The 22,323-nt window shown below is 40.6% G+C and overlaps 1 protein-coding gene across 2 annotated transcripts; it reads right to left on the minus strand.

The window, feature by feature from the left end:
- Nucleotides 1–37: 37 nt before the first annotated feature.
- hacl1 (2-hydroxyacyl-CoA lyase 1) lies at nucleotides 38–22,222 on the minus strand. Of its 2 annotated transcripts, XM_061915862.1 has the most exons (17): nucleotides 21,781–22,222; nucleotides 20,380–20,484; nucleotides 20,268–20,308; nucleotides 20,092–20,172; nucleotides 18,882–18,954; nucleotides 18,731–18,808; nucleotides 18,478–18,572; nucleotides 18,297–18,409; nucleotides 18,086–18,221; nucleotides 10,982–11,087; nucleotides 10,712–10,795; nucleotides 10,518–10,619; nucleotides 6,386–6,540; nucleotides 4,435–4,593; nucleotides 1,873–1,980; nucleotides 1,606–1,792; nucleotides 38–908 (listed from the first exon to the last, which is right to left on the minus strand). In XM_061915862.1, the coding sequence occupies exons 1-17, from the start codon at nucleotides 21,829–21,831 to the stop codon at nucleotides 876–878; spliced, it is 1,707 nt and encodes a 568-aa protein (XP_061771846.1). In that variant the 5' UTR covers nucleotides 21,832–22,222; the 3' UTR covers nucleotides 38–875. The 2 variants fall into 2 exon arrangements, with proteins under 2 accessions (XP_061771846.1, XP_061771847.1); XM_061915863.1 differs by lacking the exon at nucleotides 4,435–4,593.
- Nucleotides 22,223–22,323: the final 101 nt, after the last annotated feature.

The raw sequence follows: 22,323 nt of genomic DNA on the forward strand, positions 1-22,323 counted from the left end.
AATAAGCGGTAGAAAATGGATGGATGGATGGACAATGTGCCAACTTCACTGGTTTTGGGTTTTGTATTTGACAACTAAGTAAGCACTTTAGTGTGTCCTGCTAATTGGAATAGCAGGCTGCCTCATGACAAAGAAGGGTCCGAAAATTGTCAATTGAATTGATACACCATATACTTAAGACCCTCAAAAGATTGCTTAAAACAGTATTTTTTCCTGTCTAAAATACTGTACAGCACATGAAAATTTAACCGCAACTCTTCTCTGCTGGCAGCATTTATGTAGCCTCAGACGATGTTTGACTGTAGCCAAGACACAATGGTCTTGCTTTTACTCATTTCTGTTGCTGGCAGTTTTTAGACAATAATTGCTGTGCGTTGATTAATTTTCAGGACAGTAAATCTATACTGCTTTTCTAGATGTACAATGACTACTCCAAGCCTATTCAAGTTTGAAAAGGTATTCTGTAATAAAAATGGGTGCTGAAATGTGAGGGATGTCCTCTATATTGTGAACACACATCTATAATGAGCACATGTTGCGTAAAGTTCAGTTTTCCAGATATAATTTTTAATATTATATATAAAGAATGATTTTGTTGGTCACTCGTACTCCTGCTCAATCATAACTGTTTTTGTATTACTGAAGAACATTAAGCCCACAGAAGGGTTATAACTATCTTTTGTTGGTTAAGTGGAATTATTCGCGAGTGGGCACAAAAAACATAGTACTAATTTTATAGGATTAGATATATATTAGTTTTATTGTGGCGTTATTTATACATTTTTTTTTTTTTTTACATTCAAAATATATTGTAGTCATTATCGGAACATATTAAATTTTTCTGTTTTCAGGGGTTTTAGTGGAAACGTTTCAGTCTACAAGTTGGAACGGGTCAGCCAAGGAAACTCCTGCAAATAGAGAAAAACATTCGGATAGAAAAATTAGGATTCTGATTGTTTGGCAGACACAGACAAAGAAAATGAGAAGGCTACAATAGAGCTTAGTGCCTAACTGGAACCTTCCAACACCTGCATGTATCCATGCAAGCCTGCAAGGAGTGTTGCATGGATACATTCAACATAAACACAGAAGGCCCCACTTTCTAATTATAAGAGAGCTATAAATAGAAAGGTCAGGTTGATGTGAAATGGAGAGATTGTTGAGTGGAAAGGAGCAGCTCCACTGTGCACCTGTGGAGAGGAGGGATTACCGCTCAGGGACACATGCAGAGTCAAATAAACATTGAGCCGCTTGTTGCTCTTTATTAATCACTAACTGGAACGCTGATGGTTTTAATTCCAACTAGCAGCACAGCTGCAACCCTTGTTTTTATTACTTCCTGTAACTTTATTAGGCATTGTAATTGGTTGTCAGCAGATACATGCTTGGTGCTGTCAGTTTGCTTCTTTCCATGTTGGTAGGAAAATACTAAGACATACTTTTAATGTATATCAGAAAACTTTGTGTAGGTTTAAACCATGGAAAGTGTGCTACTGTCCCCTATAGGAGTTAAGTAGAACTGCAATTGATAGTTGTTAAAATTAATGTAACCATAGTTACGCCAATTCTCATGGGATTAGGTTACAATGTGCAGCGGTTACATACCTGCTGCTTTCTGTCTGAGGAAGGGTCGATGAGCACGTTGATCAGACTGGGTCTCTCCCAGTCACTCAAGCTGAGCTGCAAGGCAATTTGCAGCTCCTCCACCGTCCTTACCAGGAAACCGCGACCGCCAAAAGCAGACATGACCTGGTCGTAGCGCGCCTCAGGCAGGAGGGTCACAGGAGGCGCTCTGATCATATACATGACAACAATGAGCAAGTTTAACAGAGCACATTTGCAAGAAAGCATTTGATTTAAGAAGTGTCTTACATGCTGGTCAGATCTCCCATGGCTGCCATTTCTTTCCATGTGTCAGCGTCTACTCCGCTGTATATACCGTTATTATTCACCACGATCACCACCACAGGTAGACTATACCTATTGAACAAAATATAAACGTAGATGCTGTAAAAGAGTGAGGGATATATAGAAAATCAATCCAGTAGAACCTCAATTTACAAGATTAATTGGTTGTATGACAGAGCTCTTAACTCAGAGCACTTGTATTTCAAATCAACTTCCATCCATTTTTCTACCGCTTATTCCCTTTGCGGTAGCGGGGGGCGCTGGAGCCTATCTTAGCTACAATCGGGCAGAAGGCGGGGCCCACCCTGGACAAGTCGCCACCTCATCGCAGGGCCAAGAGACAGACAGACAGACAGACAACATTCACACTCACATTCACACACTAAGGCCAATTTAGTGTTGCCAATCAACCTATTCCCAGGTGCATGTCTTTGGAGGTGGGAGGAAGCCGGAGTACCTGGAGGGAACCCACGCATCCACAGGGAGGTCTTGCAAACTCCACACAGAAAGATTCCAGCACTACTCAGGACTTTCGTATTATGAGGCAGACGCACTAACCCTTAGCACACCGTGCTGCCTCAAATCAAATTCTCCCAATGAAATTAATTGAAATCAATCGAATGTGATTGCCATACCACCCCCCCAAAAAACAGCACCATCTTAAGATACAACACGCTTTTTAAAAAGAAAAACTAACTTTTAGATAAGAAATATTGTATTAAAAGCAATACAATGTACCACAAATAACTTCTGTAGTTTTATGAAGTAATGTAATAATATTGTCCAGCCTGGGAGAGTGGACTTCTTCCTTTCAGCTATATCTCTGTCAAAGAAACTATCAGTAGGTTTTCCATATTTGAATGGGATAAATGTCCGCCTTTTGGATATCATTTAAACGTCCTTGACTGGCATCGGACTCATTCTGCGCCAGTACGGTGCAGGCTCGCAGTGGTACGCTCTACTTGTTTTACCAATTTGGTGACACACTAATGTTGCGTTCTGTTTATTTCGGAGGTTGGAAGTCGAAGCTGGGAATGATGTCACAGCCAAGTTATGATCTTTCCATTTACAAGGCTGTAAATCAAGATGGGCAAATCTATGAAAGCTATTCTTGCACTTGCCTTATCTGAATATAAACAACAAATGGGGAAATAAGCATTCCTTCTTCAACCTTCACACACGAGAAAAAGAAACAAGAGACGCTTTTGCTAAAGATGTAGAACGTAGAAAAAGACATGTAAAAATGTTGTTTATACTACAGTAACGTTACCATATACAGTACGTACAGTATGTAAGCACTCATCCAGCCATACTATATGGGTCATTTAGTGTGAAAAAAACTAATCGGAAGTGCTGTTAAGGGATATTATAGAAGCTTTTACTTTTTATATATATATATATATATATATATATATATATATATATATATAGTGGGGCAAAAAAGTATTTAGTCAGCCACCGATTGTGCAAGTTCTCTCAAAAAGTTATATTTTGGTTTCATCTGACCACATGACATCCTCCCAATCCTCTGCTGTATCATTTATGTACCCATTTTGATATAAACTCAACTCGTCATGTTTGGAGGAAGAAGAATACTGAGAACACCACACCTACTGTGAAGCATGGGGGTGGAAACATCATGCTTTGGGGCTGTTTTTCTGCTAAGGGCACAGGACAATTTCTCCGTGATAAGGAAAGAATGAATGGGGCCATGTATCGTGAGATTTTGAGCCAAAACCTCCTTCCATCAGTGAGAGCTTTGAATGGTTGACCAAATACTTATTTTCCACCATAATTTACAAATAAATTCTTTAAAATTCCTACAATGTGAATTCCTGGATTTTTTTTCACATTCTGTCTCTCACAGTTGAAGTGTACCTATGATGAAAATTACAGACCTCTGCCATCATTTTAAGTGGGAGAACTTGCACAATCGATGGCTGACTAAATACTTTTTTGCCCCACTGTGTATATATATAATATATATATATATATATATATATATATATATATATATATATATATATATATATATATATATATATATATATATATATATACATATATTATTGGTTACTTTCAGAGCAGCCTACTTTGAAGCCACGTGAGAATGCTCCGCCTTTCCAAGTAGAAAATCCGACTTCTAGGGGCGCTCCAGTTGAAAATTCTGACAAGTACGGATACGTTTCTAGACTAGGAACTTGCCAGTACAAATTAAGTGCAGTCCTGTTTTTGATGATTTCCTTCTTTATTTAATGTATATCAACTGCTTCTTCTTTTCAGCACTTGCTGCACACTCACTTTCATCCTTCCTGTGCTTGGAGAAAAAAACTTATGTCAATCACCAGCTTTAGGCTAATGCTAGCAGGCAAGACCAGATGTTTTGGGCGGATCTTATTCCTATTAATGCTTGTAATTAAATGTTTGCTTCCAACTTAAATCCGACAGACAGCTCTTATCACAAAACACTCTTAAGTTAAGGTACCACTGTAGCATCAAAAAAGAATCAAAGTTTGCTTTGACTACCTGCACATGGTTTCAACCTCCATGCCAGAAAAGCCAAAGGCACTGTCACCTTCCACACAGACGATCCTCCTGCCTTTTGTTTTGCTTTTTTCCAAAGCCGCTGCAGCTATAGCGAAGCCGAGGCCCACTCCCATTGTTCCGAAAGTCCCAGCGTCTAACCTGGAATGTTATCAGGAATAAGCACAACATTTCCATTTGGACTCACACTTGATGCACAAAGACTTTAAAAAGATGATGTGATGTAAAAAACTGTTTACCGAGGGTTATATGCATGCGCTTGCTACCTCCAGAAAGAATCCTTATGAGTGTTAGGTGTAGAAAACGTAAAGATGCTTCTACATAACATGTATAAGTCATTCTGCTGCCCGATCTATAAATTACCTACAAAACCCAAAACCTGTGAAGTTGACACGTTGTGTAAATCATAAATAAAAACATGATACAAGGATTTGCTAATCATTTTCAACCTATATTCAATTGAATAGACTGCAAAAACCTAACGTTCGAACAGGAAAATGTTGTTATTTTTTGCAAAGATTAGCTCATTTAGAATTTTATGCCTGCAACATGTTTCAAAAAAGTTGGCACAAGTGGCCAAAAAGACTGGGAAAGTTTAGGCATGCTCATCAAGCACTTATTTGGAACATCCCACAGGTGAACAGGCAAATTGTGAACAGATGGGTGCCATGATTCGGTCTAAAAGGAGCTTCCGTGAAACGTCATTCACAAACAAGGATGGGGCGAGGGTCACCAATTTGTGAACAAATGCGTGAGCAAATTGTTAAAGAACAACATATTTCAATGAGCTTTTGCAAGAGATTTAGGGCTTTCACCATCTACGGTGCGTAATATCAAAATGTTCAGAGAAACTGGAGAAATCACTGCATGTAAGCGATGATATTATGGACCTTCGATCCCTCAGGCGGTACTGCATCAAAATCATTGTTTAAGGGAAAGCACCACACGGGCTCTGGAACACTTCAGAAAACCACTGTCAGTAACTATAGTTTGTCGCTACATCTGTAAGTGCAAGTTAAAACTCTACTATGCAAAGCAAAAGCCATTTATCAACAACACCCAGAAACTTTGATCGGCCCGAGTTCTGATAAGTCCACAAAGAGGAAAAGAACCATTGTTATTGGCGAAAAGTTCAAAAGCCAGCATCTTTGATGGTATGGGAGTGTGTTAGTGCCAAAGGCATGGGTAACTTACACATCTGGGTAGGCACCATTAATGCTGAAATGTAAATACTGGTTTTGGATTGATTGATTGAAACTTTTATTAGTAGATTGCACAGTACAGTACATATTCCGTACAATTGACCACTAAATGGTAACACCCGAATAAGTTTTTCAACTTGTTTAAGTCAGGGTCTACGTTAATCATTTCATGGTAAGGAGACATATATTGCCATCCAAGCAACGTTATAATGGACGCCACAGTTTATTTCAGCAAGACAATGCCAAGCCACGTGTTACAACAGCGTGGCTTCATAGTAAGAGTGCGTGTACTAGACTGGCCTCCCTGTAGTCCAGACCTGTCTCCCATTGAAAATGTGTGGCGCAATATGAAGCCTAAAATACCACAAAGGAGACTCCGCACTGTTGAATAACTTAAGGTGTACATCAAACAAGAAAGGGAAAGAATTCCACCTGAAAAGCTTCAAAAAAACGTTTACTGAGTGTTGTTAAAAGGAAAGGCCATGTAACACAGTGGTAAAAATGCCCCTGTGCCAACTTTTTTGCAATGTGTTGCTGCCATTGAATTCTAAGTTAATGATTATTTAAAAAAAAAAAAATTATGTTTCGCAGTTTGAACATTAAATTTCTTGTCTTTGCAATGTATTCAATTGAATGTAATTTGAAAAGGATTTGCAAATCATTGAAATCTGTTTTTATTTACGAATTACACAAGGAGCCAACTTCACTGGTTTTGGGTTTTGTATGTTTACCTGTGCCGTGGTAAGTAGTTATTCAACATAGTGCGTCCAATGTCCATTGTGTTGGCGCCCTCGCTGACGATGACGCAATCGTGTGGCAGCAGCTGGGAGACGTGGTGAAACACTGTGTAGTAATTCATAGGCAACGTCGACCGCAGAGCAAATGCCTAGAGAAATGAATGAGAGGAAGGACAAAGAGCCTATTGGTAAAAAGATACCCTAATTCTGAAAATTATACAATGCCATATGTTAACATATGGTAATTTTGTATTTCCTTGAATAGCAACCAGCACAAAGGAAATATTCAATTAAGTATGATAAAAAAAAAGATCTTTGGGATAAGACCAAATGTGTGCAAAATTACAATATTAATTCTGAATGTCTCCAAATTCCAATTTAATTCCATTATTTGGAACGGGAACAGGAAGTACAATTAAAATTAAAATTCCAATTAAAGGAAGTAAAATTGAAATTCCATGAAATTACAGTTGATCCTTTTTGTGTATTTCAGAATCATTCTCAACAGTAAGTGGGGTTGTCAGAAGTATCAATACCAAGTCGATACAAACACACAAAAATTATATTTATACAATTTTTTACAGCATCGTTAGTAACGAATAGTGTTTAGCACTTTTTCCTCGGCAAGCTACGTCGTCATATGCTCAACACTTTTTTTATGGGCCTGTGGTACGTTGTCAAAATAAAATATATTAAAAAAAAAAAAACCTGCAAAAATGGAAAAATGTATCAATCATGTATGAAGCAATGAGAAAAGGTAGAAATTCTGATACTAATAACATATAAAAATACAAAGCTGTGTCTTTAAATATATGCGAGTTGGTGCTTTTTGAAACACTCATAGCAAACAAGTGTTTAAGAAATACAAATAACAATAAGGTAATACTTCAAATGGGAAATAATAAACGTTAAAAGTATATAAAAAAAACCTTTAATGAAGTCATCACTATGCAGGTTAATATGTGTCTTTATTTAGAAAGCTTCTTTTTGACACTGTACGTATGTAACTGATTGGTTTGCTATTGTATTTTGTAAACAAAATGTGACACATCAAATTATGCTGACAATTTCATTGAAAAAGATTCAGTTTTTTAAAATGCAGTGTATAAAAATTCAGAGCTAAAAAATTCAGTGTCGAAAAATTTGCTGCTTCAAAAAGCAAGACTCACCTCCGGTAAAATAAGGCTGAAGCAATTGATCCTGATTCAGAACCAGCCAGTGAGGTGTAAAGTTTGATGTCACGTGACACGGGTTTTGCAAAACCACATAAAAAGCAGTTAACTGGGCTACCTGGGCATAATACAACATAATAAACACTTCAATGTGGCCCGGTGGATGTTTTCAAACTGTAGAAATGATTCCAATAGTTAAAATCTGCATTTTTGAGTGACATAAGAAGGAAGCTGTGCTTCATGCAGACTTGGCACGAACAGAGTGGGCGGTGCTTTTTTAAGAGCAGCGAGTGTCAGACAGAGGCAGAGTCCTCCAGCAAAGTTCTGCAGAACAGTGATATTATATCGAATATGTGGGTGATTTTTACCTTCTTGCGTGTATGTTTCGCCTAATTTCTGGGTAGTTTAGAAGCCATTCTTAATATTCAGTGTTTTATTGTTCATAATTAATATTGTAAATCCCACATTATGTATTTTCATGTACATTTTGAGTGTCTTTTCAATAAAAAACTAAAAAGACCATCTCAAAAACGGAATAAACTTTAGTTTTTTTTAACTGAATTATATGACTGTCAATATGTACATAAAAATATACAATGTGGGATTTACAATATTAACTATAAACAGTAAAACACTGAATATTGACAATAAATGAACGTTGCTCCTCTACTTCCAAGACCACCTCCTTAACAGGCAACAAAGATGCCACAAACACGACGGGAAAAAAAGCCAAAAGGATAAAAAACATCCACTTATTCAATATAATATCACTGTTCTGCAGAACTTTCTACACAAAGTTCTGCAAAACAGTGATATTACATCAAGTTCTCAGGCTTGTTGCTGCCCTGCCCATCTATTAACAATCTGTTAATGACCAAACATTGTCTTGTGGATAAGGAGCTAAGACTCAAACATTTAGTCCTCCCTCCATGAATGCATCCAAACATCTATATACATGTATATAGAGCTTGCGGCTTCTTCCTTACATTTATCTGAACATCATTACTCAGTACCATCTGCTGGTCACATTGTGTATCACAGTCAAATATCATGACAAAGTAACTTGACTGACACTCAAAAGTGCAGATTTTAAACATTAGAATCACTTCTATAGTTTGAGAACATCTGGCGGGTTAATTTGAAGTGCTTATTATGTTGTAGTATTTCCAGGTAACCCAGTTAATTGCTTTTTTCATGCTGGTTTGCAAGACCCACGTCACATGACTTCAAATTCGACACCTCATTGGCTGGTTCTGAGACAGGTTCAATTGATTCAGCCTTATTTTACTGGAAATGAATCTTGCTTTTTGTAGCAGCAAATTTTTCAATATTTTTATACCCTGATTTTTTTTCAAAACATTGAATTCATAATTTGATGTAAAAAGAAGCATGATGTTTCCACCCCCATGCTTCACAGTAGGTGTGGTGTTCTTGAGATGCGCCTCAGTATTCTTCTTCCTCCAAACACAACGAGTTGAGTTTATACCAAAAAGTTCTATTTTGGTTTTATCTGACCACATGACATTCTCCCAATCCTCTGCTGTATCATCCATGTATCCATTTTGGTATAAACTCAACTCGTCGTGTTTGGAGGAAGAAGAATACTGAGTTGCATCCCAAGAACACCATACCTACTGTAAAGCATGGGGGTGAAAACATCTTGCTCTGGGGCTGTTTTTCAGCTAAGGGGACAGGACGATTGATCCGTGTTAAGGAAAGAATTAATGGGGCCATGTATCGTGAGATTTTGAGCCAAAACCTCCTTCCATCAGTGAGAGCTTTGAATGGTTGACCAAATACTTATTTTCCACCATAATTTAGAAATAAATTATTTAAAATTCCTACAATGTGAATTCCTGGATTTTTTTTCACATTCTGTCTTTCACAGTTGAAGTGTACCTATGATGAAAATTACAGACCTCTGTCATCATTTTAAGTGGGAGAACTTGCACAATCGGTGGCTGACTAAATACTTTTTTGCCCCACTATACATTCAGTGTCAAAAAAAGCTTCCGTATAAAGACACAAATTAACCTGCAAACTTATGCATTCTTCAACTCTGCTCTCTTGGACTGGAGTATGAGCCTATTTTCTCGTTGTCGTTTCTTAAAATCTTTCACTTTTCCGCCCTTTTTGATTACCTCTCGAGGAACTCTGAAGAATGTTTATCCTTTACGCAATTTGAACAACTCGAGCAGCCAAAAACAACCATAGGGCATTTTTTCTTTGATAAAGGAAAAATGGCACCCAGTATTCATTGAAAACAGAGCTAGCTTGACCACCACACATTCTCAATAAGCAAGACATGAGCCTGACATGACATTAGTCAAATCAAAGCAATTGAAACAACCCTATTTCACAGTATGGACTGTTTTACATAATTTCATAGAAATATTACTTTGAACCTCATGTACACATTATATTTATTTAATTACATTTCCCTGATAGTTAATAATAAAATCATCTTCTGTAAAACAGATTATTAAATTTGATGTAATAGAACTTTCAAATTATGAAAAATGGTGGGAAAAAAAATACTTTATTCCCCAGAATGCGTAATTGTATCCAAGTGTTTAAAGTAGATGGAATGTGGGTTATGTTTTAGTATTTGGAATTTTTTTTTAGTATCTAAGCCAAAACCTTTGTTGAATGTGACACATTATTCATGTTAACTTGGATAAAATGATTTTCTTTGAATTGCAATAAATGTAATTCCACTTCCTGTAATTCCATTTCAACACTCATTTTGAATGTTAAAACTTTACAGTGGTATTTAGGTGGTGTCTGTAACATAAATTGAATTTGTCATTGCCTGTATAGATAAGTTCTCCCACTGAAAATGTACTTTTTTTGTTTGTGAGGGGGAAAAACAGTTTGTTTCCAAAACTGGAAATTGTGATCAATCATGCTGCAGCAGGATGCCTGTTCAAAATAAACTTAAACCATATACTCACGTTTGTGATTTTTGCATTGGCGGCCATTTTCTGCTTTAGATCGCTCCACCATATTGTGTCAGAGGGATACTTCCAGCCATCATTAACAATACCCTCTTGCAGCTGAAGGAAAAAGGAGAATAATTGTATTATATATAACAAATGAGATGGTATTTTAAAGTGCAATTATATGAATCTGTTTACGCCTTACGTACCTGATTGACAACAGCATTTACGTCCCCCAGGAGAGCGACAGCTGGCCTTACATTGTTCCCCATCTCCTCAGGACGGAGGTCAACCTAAGGAGAGTACGTATTAATAGAATTAAATGCAGCCAATGAGCGCTAAATACATTTCCAATTTGGACCATTGTGGAGTTAACAGTAAACAAAAATGTACTCAATAGTGGTACACCAGCACCAAATTGTAGTACCATCAAAAAGGAGGAAAACTGCAGACATAAATCATTTAGATTGTTCACTTACCTGGATGACCTTGACATTGGGGTCGAATCTAGGTGGCAGACCAAAATGAAGGATCCAGTTGAGTCGGGCTCCAAGAAGTAGCACAACATCCGCCTGGAGCAGAGCTCTTCATTTTAGCAAATGTTAAACAAAGGAACATGGTGAAAAACTAAAACTAAAAGAGTATCACCAAAAACATCATTGCATCAAACAAACCCAACACTTTATGTGTAAAAATGCAAAGATAATATTCACAATGAGTATAATAGAGATACAATTCTATGTTGGGCGGCATCTACCAAATATTTTAGTAATCGAATAATCTATCTATTAGTTTGTTCGATTAATTTAACTAATCAGATAAAACACTTTAAAGCCTCAATGTGTATATTAGGGAAAATAGTTAATACAAACAAACATTCTCTAAAACGTATGTTCTTTTATTGTAATAAATGCATTTTATCAACTTTGAAATTGCACTTTTAACATGTGTGCATTAATAAATTGCTGCTATTAGAGTACCCATCCAATGGGCTCACCACCCATAGCAGGGGCCATAGAGGTCGGGTGCAATGTGAGCTGGACGGCAGCCGAAGGCAGGGCACTTGGCGGTCCGATTCTTGGCTACAGAGGCTAGCTCTTGGGAGGTGGAACGTCACCTCACTGGGGGGGAAGGAGCCTGAGCTAGTGCGCGAAGTAGAGAAATTCCGGCTGGATGTAGTCAGACTCACTTAGATGCACAGCAAGGGATCTGGAACCACTTCTCTCGAGAGGGACTGGACTCTCTTCTACTCTGGCGTTGCCGGCAGTGAGAGGAGACGGGCTGGGGTGGCAATTCTTGTTGCCCCCCGGCTCAAAGCCTGCACGTTGGAGTTCAACCCAGTGGACGAAAGGGTAGCCTCCCTCCGCCTTCGGTTGGGGGGACGGGTCCTAACTGTTGTTTGTGCTTACGCACCAAACAACTGTTCAGAGTACCCACCCTTTTTGGGTACACTTGAGGGAGTAATGGAAAGTGCTCCCCCGGGTGATTCCCTTGTCCTACTGGGGGACTTCAACGCTCATATTGGCAACAACAGTGAAACCTGGAGAGGCGTGATTGGGAAGAATGGCCGCCCGGATCTGAACCCGAGTGTTGTCTTGTTATTGGACTTTTGTGCACGTCACAGTTTGTCCATAACAAACACCATGGTCAAACATAAGGGTGTCCATATGTGCACTTGGCACCAGGACACCCAGGGCCGCAGTTCCATGATCGACTTTGTAGTTGTGTCATCGGATTTGCGGCCTCATGTTTTGGACACTCGGGTGAAGAGAGGGGCGGAGCTTTCTACCGATCACCACCTGGTGGTGAGTTGGCTGCGATGGTGGGGGAGGATGCCGGACAGACCTGGCAGGTCCAAACGCATTGTGAGGGTCTGCTGGGAACTTCTGGCAGAGTCTCCTGTCAGAGAGAGTTTCAATTCCCACCTCCGGAAGAACTTTGAACATGTCACGAGAGAGGTGCTGGACATTCAGTCCGAGTGGACCATGTTCCGCACCTCTATAGTCGAGGCGGCCGATTGGAGCTATTGCCGGAAGGTAGTTGGTGCCTGTCGGAGCAGTAATCCTAGAACAAGTTGGTGGACACCAGCGATGAGGGATGCCGTCAAGCTGAAGAAGGAGTCCTATCGGGTTCTTTTGGCTCATAGGACAACGGAGGCAGTGGACAGGTACCGACGGGCCAAGCGGTGTGCAGCTTCAGCGGTCGCTGAGGCAAAAACTCGGACATGGGACATGGGAGGAGTTCGGGGAAGCCATGGAAAACGACTTCCAGGCGGCTTCGAAGCGATTTTGGACCACCATCCGCCGCCTCAGGAAGGGGAAGCAGTACACTGTTAACACAGTGTATAGCACTGTCCAATTCTGTCCCTTTATGATTAATGCTGGAAAAGGTTATAAATTCTCTTTCTGATTCATTATTGTTTGTGATCTGCTAACCTCAACTGAGGATGTTGTGGATAGGTGGAAGGAATACTTCAAAGACCTCCTCAACCCCACAAACACGTCTTCCTATGAGGAAGCAGTGCCTGGGGAATCTGTGGTGGGCTCTCCTATTTCTGGGGCTGAGGTTGCCGAGGTAGTTAAAAAGCTCCTCGGTGGCAAGGCCCCAGGGGTGGATGAGATCCGCCTGGAGTTCCTTAAGGCTCTGGATGCTAGGGGGCTGTCTTGGTTGACAAGACTCTGCCGCATCGTGTGGACATCGTGGGGGGTTACCTCTGGATTGGCAGACCGGGGTGGTGGTCCCTCTTTTTAAGAAGGGGGACCAGAGGGTGTGTTACAACTATCGTGGGATCACACTCCTCAGCCTTCCCGGTAAGGTTTATTCAGGTGTACTGGAGAGAAGGCTACGCCGGATAGTCGAACCTCGGATTCAGGAGGAATAGTGTGGTTTTCGTCCTGGATGTGGAACTGTGGACCAGCTCTATACTCTCGGCAGGGTTCTTGAGGGTGCATGGGAGTTTGCCCAACCAGTCTACATGTGCTTTGTGGACATGGAGAAGGCATTCGACCGTGTCCCTCGGGAAGTCCTGTGGGGAGTGCTCAGAGAGTATGGGGTATCGGACTGTCTTATTGTGGCGGTCCGCTCCCTGTACGATCGGTGTCAGAGCTTGGTGCGCATTGCCGGCAGTAAGTCGGACACGTTTCCAGTGAGGGTTGGACTCCGCCAAGGCTGCCCTTTGTCACCGATTCTGTTCATAACTTTTATGGACAGAATTTCTAGGCGCAGTCAAGGTGTTGAGGGGTTCCGGTTTGGTGGCCGTGGGATCAGGTCTCTGCTTTTTGCAGATAAAGTGGTCCTGATGGCTTCATCTGGCCGGGATCTTCAGCTCTCACTGGATCGGTTCGCAGTAGAGTGTGAAGCGACCGGAATGAGAATCAGCACCTCCAAGTCCGAGTCCATGGTTCTCTCCCGGAAAAGGGTGGAGTGCCATCTCCGTGTTGTGGAAGAGACCCTGCCCCAAGTGGAGGAGTTCAAGCACCTAGGAGTCTTGTTCACGAGTGGGGGAAGAATGGATTGTGAAATCGACAGGCGGATCGGTGCGGCGTCTTCAGTAATGCGGACGTTGTACAGATCCGTTGTGGTGAAGAAGGAGCTGAGCCGGAAGGCAAAGCTCTCAATTTACCGGTCGATCTACGTTCCCATCCTCACCTATGGTCATGAGCTTTGGGTCATGACCGAAAGGATAAGATCACGGGTACAAGCGGTTGAAATTAGTTTCCTCCGCCGGGTGGCGGGGCTCTCCCTTAGAGATAGGGTGAGAAGCTCTGTCATCCGGGAGGGACTCAAAGTAAAGCCGCTGCTCCTCCACATTGAGAGAAGCCAGATGAGGTGGTTCGGACATCTGGTCAGGATGCCACCCGAAAGCCTCCCAAGGGAGGTGTTTAGGGCATGTCCAACCGGTAGGAGGCCACGGGGAAGACCCAGGACACGTTGGAAAGACTATGTCTCCCGGCTGGCCTGGGAACGCCTCGGGATCCCCCGGGAGGAGCTAGACGACGTGGCTGGGGAGAGGGAAGTCACAGCTTCCCTGCTTAGGCAACTGCCCCCGCGACCCGACCTCAGATAAGCGGAAGAAGATGGATGGATGCTATTAGAGTGGCCGAGTGGAGACCATGTCCGCATATTTCAAGTTCCGGGCACTACATACAGTCCAGATTTGCTTAAATAGTATTTGCATATAAATAAAAGCTTTTTTCTAATCGGATTCATTGATTAATCATTGCAACTCTATTTCTATGCACAATATTATTTTCACCTTGCTATTATTGGATTAAAATGCCTATTGTCTGTAGACCCTGGTTTGATTTACAAACTGAAAGCACATTTTTATCAAAGGCTAAAGACCTACAGTGTTTCCCACTGGACTACAACATATCTGTGGCACTGGGTTAGGGAGACAGCAGAATCTGCTGCTTGTGGAGAAGAGCGATACATGCTTTCACGCTAGAGTCTCCAAAAGTGTCCAATAAGACCAAACAAGTCGCAAAATTTGTTGCAAGGTTGCGTTTTTGAAAAATATACTTTCGAGGAGTATGAATACCGGCAACACACAGATTCCTGCTCCTGCTGCATTTTCTTATTCTCTGGTAGACTAGGTGCTTACGGGGTGTGTTATAAAGCAGAGTTACAATAGCATCTACTGTTAAAAGTTGTAAGAACAGGGTGTGTTCACAGACAATCCCACAATAATGTGGGTATGAACAAGGACATTATGGGTAGCTTCAAATCTAATTGTGGCCGTTAAAATGTATTTGTAGTGGGCCGCCATGAAATATCTGGGATGAATAAATAACTGGGAAACACTAACTTGCTTCCTTTTTCATCTGAAGAGTTTAATCTCAAATTGTCAATCAATTGGTTCGGGCATCTGGTCAGGATGCCACCCAAAGGCCTCCCTTGGGAGGTGTTTAGGGCACGTCCAAACGGTAGGAGGCCACGGGGGGACCCAGGACACGTTGGGCAGACTATGTCTCCCGGCTGGCCTGGGAACGACTCGGGATCCCCCGGGAAGAGCTGGACTAACTGGCTGGGGAAAGGAAAGTCTGGGCTTCCCTGCTTAAGCTGCTGACCCCGCGACCCGACCTCGGCTAAGCGGAAGAAGATGGATGGATATTATCAATTGATCGAACAGTAAATTAACACCAAACTCAATAACGGCATCGATAATTGACATGTCCGAATGTCCATGTGTGTTTTGTTTTCTTTGTCTGACACTTCCAATCTTCATTAAAGCATGTAAAGAGCCTCGCTAGTTGCTAGTGGGAAGCACAGCAAAGTAACAATAATTAGGAGGCAAAAATATAATTGCTAGTACAAATGTCTAGGGGTGTAACGGTACGTGTATTTGTATCGAACCGTTTCGGTATGGGGGTTCCGGTTCGGTTCGGAGGTGTACCGAACAAGTACATGCTAGCAGCGACCAGGCTAGGACAACATGTTAAAGCCAGAGCTGGAAGACCCTCCTGCGTCGTTAAGATCTCCCATTTGGGAACACTTTGGCTGCGCGATACAACAATGGAGGACGGAGGATTGTTCAGCAGCCGCTTCTGACAACACGTCAAACATGTGTTGCGCCTTTCCTGCTTCCGGCTCCCATAGTGACTCCCTTGCGCGCACAACCCTTCATACCACCTGGCAGTGGGTCTCCACAGCTCCGGACTCCAGGGTAAATGAAGAGTCCAGCTATTATTTGCAAATCGTGGCTTTGTTGAAGTCTTGCACACAGCCAATCCAACAAAACACCAGCCGCATTCACGCTAAGGTCCCTCACCTCGCTCGCTCACACACTGACTGACGTCACATGCGTCACATAATAAAGGGCCACACACACACACACACACACACACACACACGCTACTCTCATAAAGCAGTGGTTCACAACCTTTTTTCAGTGATGTGCCCCGTGAACATTTTTTTAATTCAAGTACCCCCTAATCACAGCAAAGCATTTTTGGTTGAAAAAAAGAGATAAAGAAGTAAAATACAGCACTATGTCATCAGTTTCTGATTTATTAAATTGTATAACAGTGCAAAATATTGCTCATTTGTAGTGGTCTTTCTTGAACTATTTGGAAAGAAAGATATACAAATAACTAAAAACCTGTTGAAAAATAAACAAGTGATTAAATTATAAATAAAGATTTATACAAATAGAAGAAATCAGCAACTTAAAATGCCCTCTCTGAGAATTGTAATAGAGATCCATCTGGATTCATGAACTTCATTCTAAACATGTCTTCAGAAAAAAAAAAATCTTTAACATCAATATTTATGGAACATGTCTACAAAAAACGGCGGGCGGTGTTGATGATTGTGGATCCCGACTTAAACAAGTTGAAAAACGTATTGGGGTGTTAGCATTCAGTGGTCAATTGTACGGAATATGTACTGTACTGTGCAATCTACTGATAAAAGTCTCAATCAATCAATCAAAAAAAGCACTTTATATGTAGAAAAGTTTTGTTAAGAAACCATTCTGAGCCTTAACTTATTTAGTTTTTATTTTATATGTTATATATGTATTAACCCAGGCAATGGACCCTGTGTGTATATGTATGTTATGCCATCGTTTACAAATTTGGTAAATAAATAACCAAAAAATTTATATTTTGTTGTTTCCTTACTGTACCGAAAATGAACCGAACCGTGACCTCTAAACCGAGGTACGTACCTAACCGAAATTTTTGTGTACCGTTACACCCCTACAAATGTCCCAGTGTGCGAATATTTGGGCTTCAAGTCAAATGAGCAAGATGACCAACAACACAAATGAAGGACCCAGTATGCACATTTTTTTGAAAAGTGATGCGAACAACAAACAAAAAACACACCAAGAATTGATTTATGTGGACCCCGACTTAAACAAGTTGAATAACTTAATCGGGTGTTACCATTTAGTGGTCAATTGTACGGAATATGTACTGTACTGTGCAATCTACTAATACAAGTTTCAATCAATCAATCAAAAACCACTCGACCAAGATTATGAAACTGGGGAAAACATGCAATTCAAGATTGTTGGTATTTATTGAAGTGCAATTTATGCTACCAGGGCTTGAGATTCCATATTTTGAGATTCTATGTTTGTTTACTTAGTTAGGATAGTTAAAAGTTATTGACCTTCCATTTACAATGGTAAAAAAATACTAATGAGAAATAAAAGCTCATTGCATATGAAAGGGTTGCTTGCATAATTATTATTTCATATTATGGTTATATTAGTGCTTAATTTGTTTTCAGAATAATTTTGACAATAATGTTGCTTATCTGCAATAATCTTTGGGAAAATGTACAGTATCTTTCATCAACTTTGTAATCGGCCCAAGCCTCCTATTATTTACAATTTATTTATGAAGTTCACTGCATACAATCAGTCCCGTGTGAAAGTCCAACTTTACTTGGACTTTTTATGTTGAAAAGTTTATTTCTGTGATACATAACAGGAATTTGAGTGAATAAAATATGTACATTTCCAGATAATTGTGAATATGTATACACAACAAAGTGCCTGTTGATGAAATGGGACAAAAACTGTTTTCTTAGTGATTCTAGAGGGTTATGTTTGAATAGAAACTTTGTTGTACCTTGATCGGGCAGCCGCCACACAATTGGGGTGGTCATCGGGCAGCACTCCCTTGCCCATTGGTGTGGGAAGGAAGGGCAGTTGGCTCAATTCCACAAAGTCCCTCAGGTGGGCTTCTGCTCGGCCATATGCTGCACCTGTTGGCCACGACATACAACTAAGAATAGCAGCATCTCTTATTAAATACGTGGCAAACTTTCATATGTTCATACCTTTGCCAATTATGACTATAGGTCTTTTGGCGGATTTTAGGACAGCAATAGCTTCTGTCACTGCATTGTGGTCAGCCAGACAGATGGGAGGAGGCGGACAACAGTTTACAAATCTGCAGGAGAAACAACATTTACTGCATGCTTTTGCCACCATCACCAAAGAGAAAACAATCTTACAAACCTAACTTTGCTTCTGTCTGCTTTGGCATTCACCATGTCCCCTGCAATGTCCACATAAGAAGCGCCTGGACGCCCGTAGATGCTTGTGCGAATAGCCTGTAAACAACAAAAGATGATAGTGCCAGAGCCACTATTGGTATTAGAATAGCATACTATATAGTATGGTATTAGTGTTTACTACTAAACTACTAAAATGTATGCTCCTGTATGTTTAAGACCAAGCTAATAAATTATCAAATAAAGTAATACTTTACTTTTTCGATTACTGCAGGGATTGCTTCCAGGGAGCTTGGCCTGGCAGAGAATTTGCTATACAAACGACACGCTTCCACCTACAAAATTGAAAAGGAATTTAAGAAAAGGCAAACATCCTTAAACCCCAATGTATATCAACCTCTTTATTACCTGAGGAAACTCCTGAAAGGCCCCTGCTGTCTCTTGGTTTCTATCTGAGGATCCCCCAATAACAATAACAGGCCTGCGCAAAAGAAGCAACAGTTTCTCTGGCACGCTTTGAAAGCAGACACTTTCCCTTCCATTTCTCCCTTATCTCTCCTGCTTATGTCTTTGTTTTGTCTTGTCTTGACTTTTTGAAGCTTCTTTTTGCACTGCTTTCCAAAATCTAAACAATTGAATTGATTAGATGGCATTTCAACCAAAATAGACAAGATCTTTTTGATGACAAGCTGCCTGTCCTGACAGAACAGTTGTTGCTGGACACAAAGTGGAGTCTTTCAGTCGAGCACTTTAAAGATTGACACCTACTTGGAATCATGAAAGACTAAGCGTTGCCCTGGTGTATGGACAAGTGGGAGTATGCTGGCAGCCATTTAAGGTACCCCAAAGATGCCACATATGATTGATGGATGGGCAGAGCTTTGGGCACTCTGACTTTTGTGATTTTGGTCTAAATCGCAAACTGGACAACATCTTTGAGATGCCGTCTGCTCTGCATGGCAAAGTATGATGAATTTGAGGACCAGAAGTACACAAGTACAATGAAGCATGTATATTTGTTTTCACTCACTCAAACACAAACATTCTAATCTGGATTGGTTTCACTGGCTGGAGCGACCTGGAAAGAGTTGTTTCTCCGAGATTCTCCCAAAATGACAGTGCAGCAAAAACACTACAAACTCCTTTACTGTTTTTTATGGACACACATGTTATTTGATGACTTCTGTTGGACTGACTGGCTGTGTTATCGCGATAACGATGCATGAGCACCAAGGTCACGGAACAAAGCTACTCTGCAAGCTTACACACACAAACTACATCCACGAAAAATACACGCCACACACACGTACCCCACATGCCAAGCCTTTGTCACTTCACCCCACGTGGTATGACCGAAAACGGAGCAGCGCCCCTAATGGCGGCAGTTTCGGGGCGGATGCCTGCCACCTTACCCCTCGTTGCAATTCTCGAGTTGGATGTCATAATATGTTTATGTGCTTTGCTCGAGGTATTTCCTGGTCTCAAACTAAGACACCACTTCAAAAAGTAATCTTGTTGTACTTTGTAAGTGCAATGACAATAAAGTTCCATCCATCCATCCATATAGTTCATAAATTCATAAAAAAAATATATGGACAATTAAAATGCAATGTTATACCAGCAGTTCATGTTAGAGTTGGCCATTCCACCCAGCGCATGAATGAGTCCTGGTCCAGACACCACGAGGCAGGCGCCAGGTCTGAATGGAGGCAAAACAAGAAGTCGACTCAAGCCAGAAGCTATTACTTACAGTATTATTATTATTATTCAGATCACTAAATAACAGTGACTTACCTCCCAGTGAGGTATCCAATGGCGGATGCAGCATAGCATGCCTGATGTGTGGAGAATTGGATCAAACAAGAATGCCTTGAAAGAGAGCAGAATATCTACAGACACTACTTACCGCTTGTTCATTTCGCATACCCACATATTTGATTCCTGCAGCCTGAGCGGCCATGGCTACTTCAATGACAGGAACGCCAACAATTCCAAACATGTACTCCACTTTCTGTAGGGACATTTATACATAATAATATATGCTGTGTACTTTAAATATACTTCTAGAGCAGGCCTGGGCAATTATTTTGACTCCGGGGCCAAATTTAGATTAAAAAAATGTCTCTGGGGGCCGGTATATCTATTTTTAGGAACACTAATACAAAACCTCAGATCAAATGCTAAAATCGTTATGGCAGACCGCCTTAAAAAACAGAATGCAATTCTAAATTTTTTTACTGAATGAGACACCCGGAATGTACATGAAAATAAAGATTGTGGGATTTACAATATTAACTATGAAGGGTAAAACACTGAATATTGACAACATATGAACGTCACCCTCCCTCTCCATCTACAAATTTTACAATCAAGCAAAACACAACAAAAATGCAACAAAGAGCGAAATATGAACGCAAATGGTTAAAAAAAAACAACTAAAATCTGATATACATGAATATATTGTAAAAATCTCCTCCCGCATCTGTCCCTGACACCCGCATTTCAGGTTCTGGAAACACTCTGTGGAAACGGTCCTCACCCACACTACTTGGTGCCTCGTCTGAGCTGCTGTGACTTAGATGACCAAAGTAATCAATTAGATTACCATAGTAACTAATTAGATTACCATAGTAACTAGTATATCATGCAAAAGCGTAGATTTCAACCATTGAAATACTGAGTATAGTTCAAAACTTACAATCATTATAAAACATGAGTGCACATCATTATGGCAGCTATAAACTTTCCATCAGCCATCCATCCATTTCTACCGCTTAGTCCCTCACGGAGGGCGGTGGCGCCTATCTCAGATACAATCGCACGGAAGGCGGCGTACACCCTGGACAAGTCGCCACTGTATCGCAGGGCCAACACAGAGAGACCAACAACATTCACACTCACATTTTTAAAGATCTAAAAAAATATTTAGGAATGTCCGGCGGGCCAGATTGTTCTAGAGTATACCATCAATACCTTAAGTGTATCAAGTGAATGACAAATTTATGTTTTGGTTACAGACGTTTTCTAAAAGCACTTCATCAGTTTAATTTTCATAATACATGGCAGAGTACATTGCACTTATTACAACCACATAAAAAATGGACTTCACGGGACCCCGTAGTTGCTAAAATAGCGCTACCTCACAGCCCGACACAGTTCATGAACTTTAACACATATACAAAAACAAATATTTAAAACAAAATTGCATTAAGTAGTTTACTCAATTTACAGTTTTATTTAATAATCCTGGTGAGGGGATTGACAGTCGTTTGATTTTTTTTAAAAGTATATTTTTTAAGATACATACCTGATTTTTAAGCGACTCAGCAATGAGTTCAGCTCCCGTCACTTCCTCCATAGTTGTCCGGTAACGGCTGCTTTTCAAGATAACTTGTATTATAGTTAGTAACTAATCACAATCAGAACTTAAAAGAACCGTACTCTGAACTCTGTCCACTCTCATGTCAATCACTTCCGCGGTGTGAGCCAATGAGAAGAGACGCTGTATACGTCCGGGGACTCCGTAAAAGCGCATTCAAGAGCAGCACGCACTTGTAAACGTTTTGACAGGACTATATCACATATATATTTCTGATCTGTCTTCTGGTATGGTATGATCACTGTATCATCCATCCATTTTCTACCGCTTATTCCTTTTGGGGTTGCGGGGGCGCTGGTGCCTATCTCAGCTACAATCGGGCGAAAGGCGGTATACACCCTGGACAAGTCGCCAACTCATCGCAGGGCCTCACTGTATCATTTCTTTATAAAATAAGATATATAACTTTTTGGGATATATGGATTTATTTGATTTCTTTTTTTATGCGTTTTCCTGTTGAATTAAAATTAT

The sequence above is a fragment of the Nerophis ophidion genome, linkage group LG11 (genome assembly GCF_033978795.1).
Source record: "Nerophis ophidion isolate RoL-2023_Sa linkage group LG11, RoL_Noph_v1.0, whole genome shotgun sequence".
In the NCBI taxonomy this organism is placed as follows: Eukaryota; Metazoa; Chordata; class Actinopteri; order Syngnathiformes; family Syngnathidae; genus Nerophis; species Nerophis ophidion.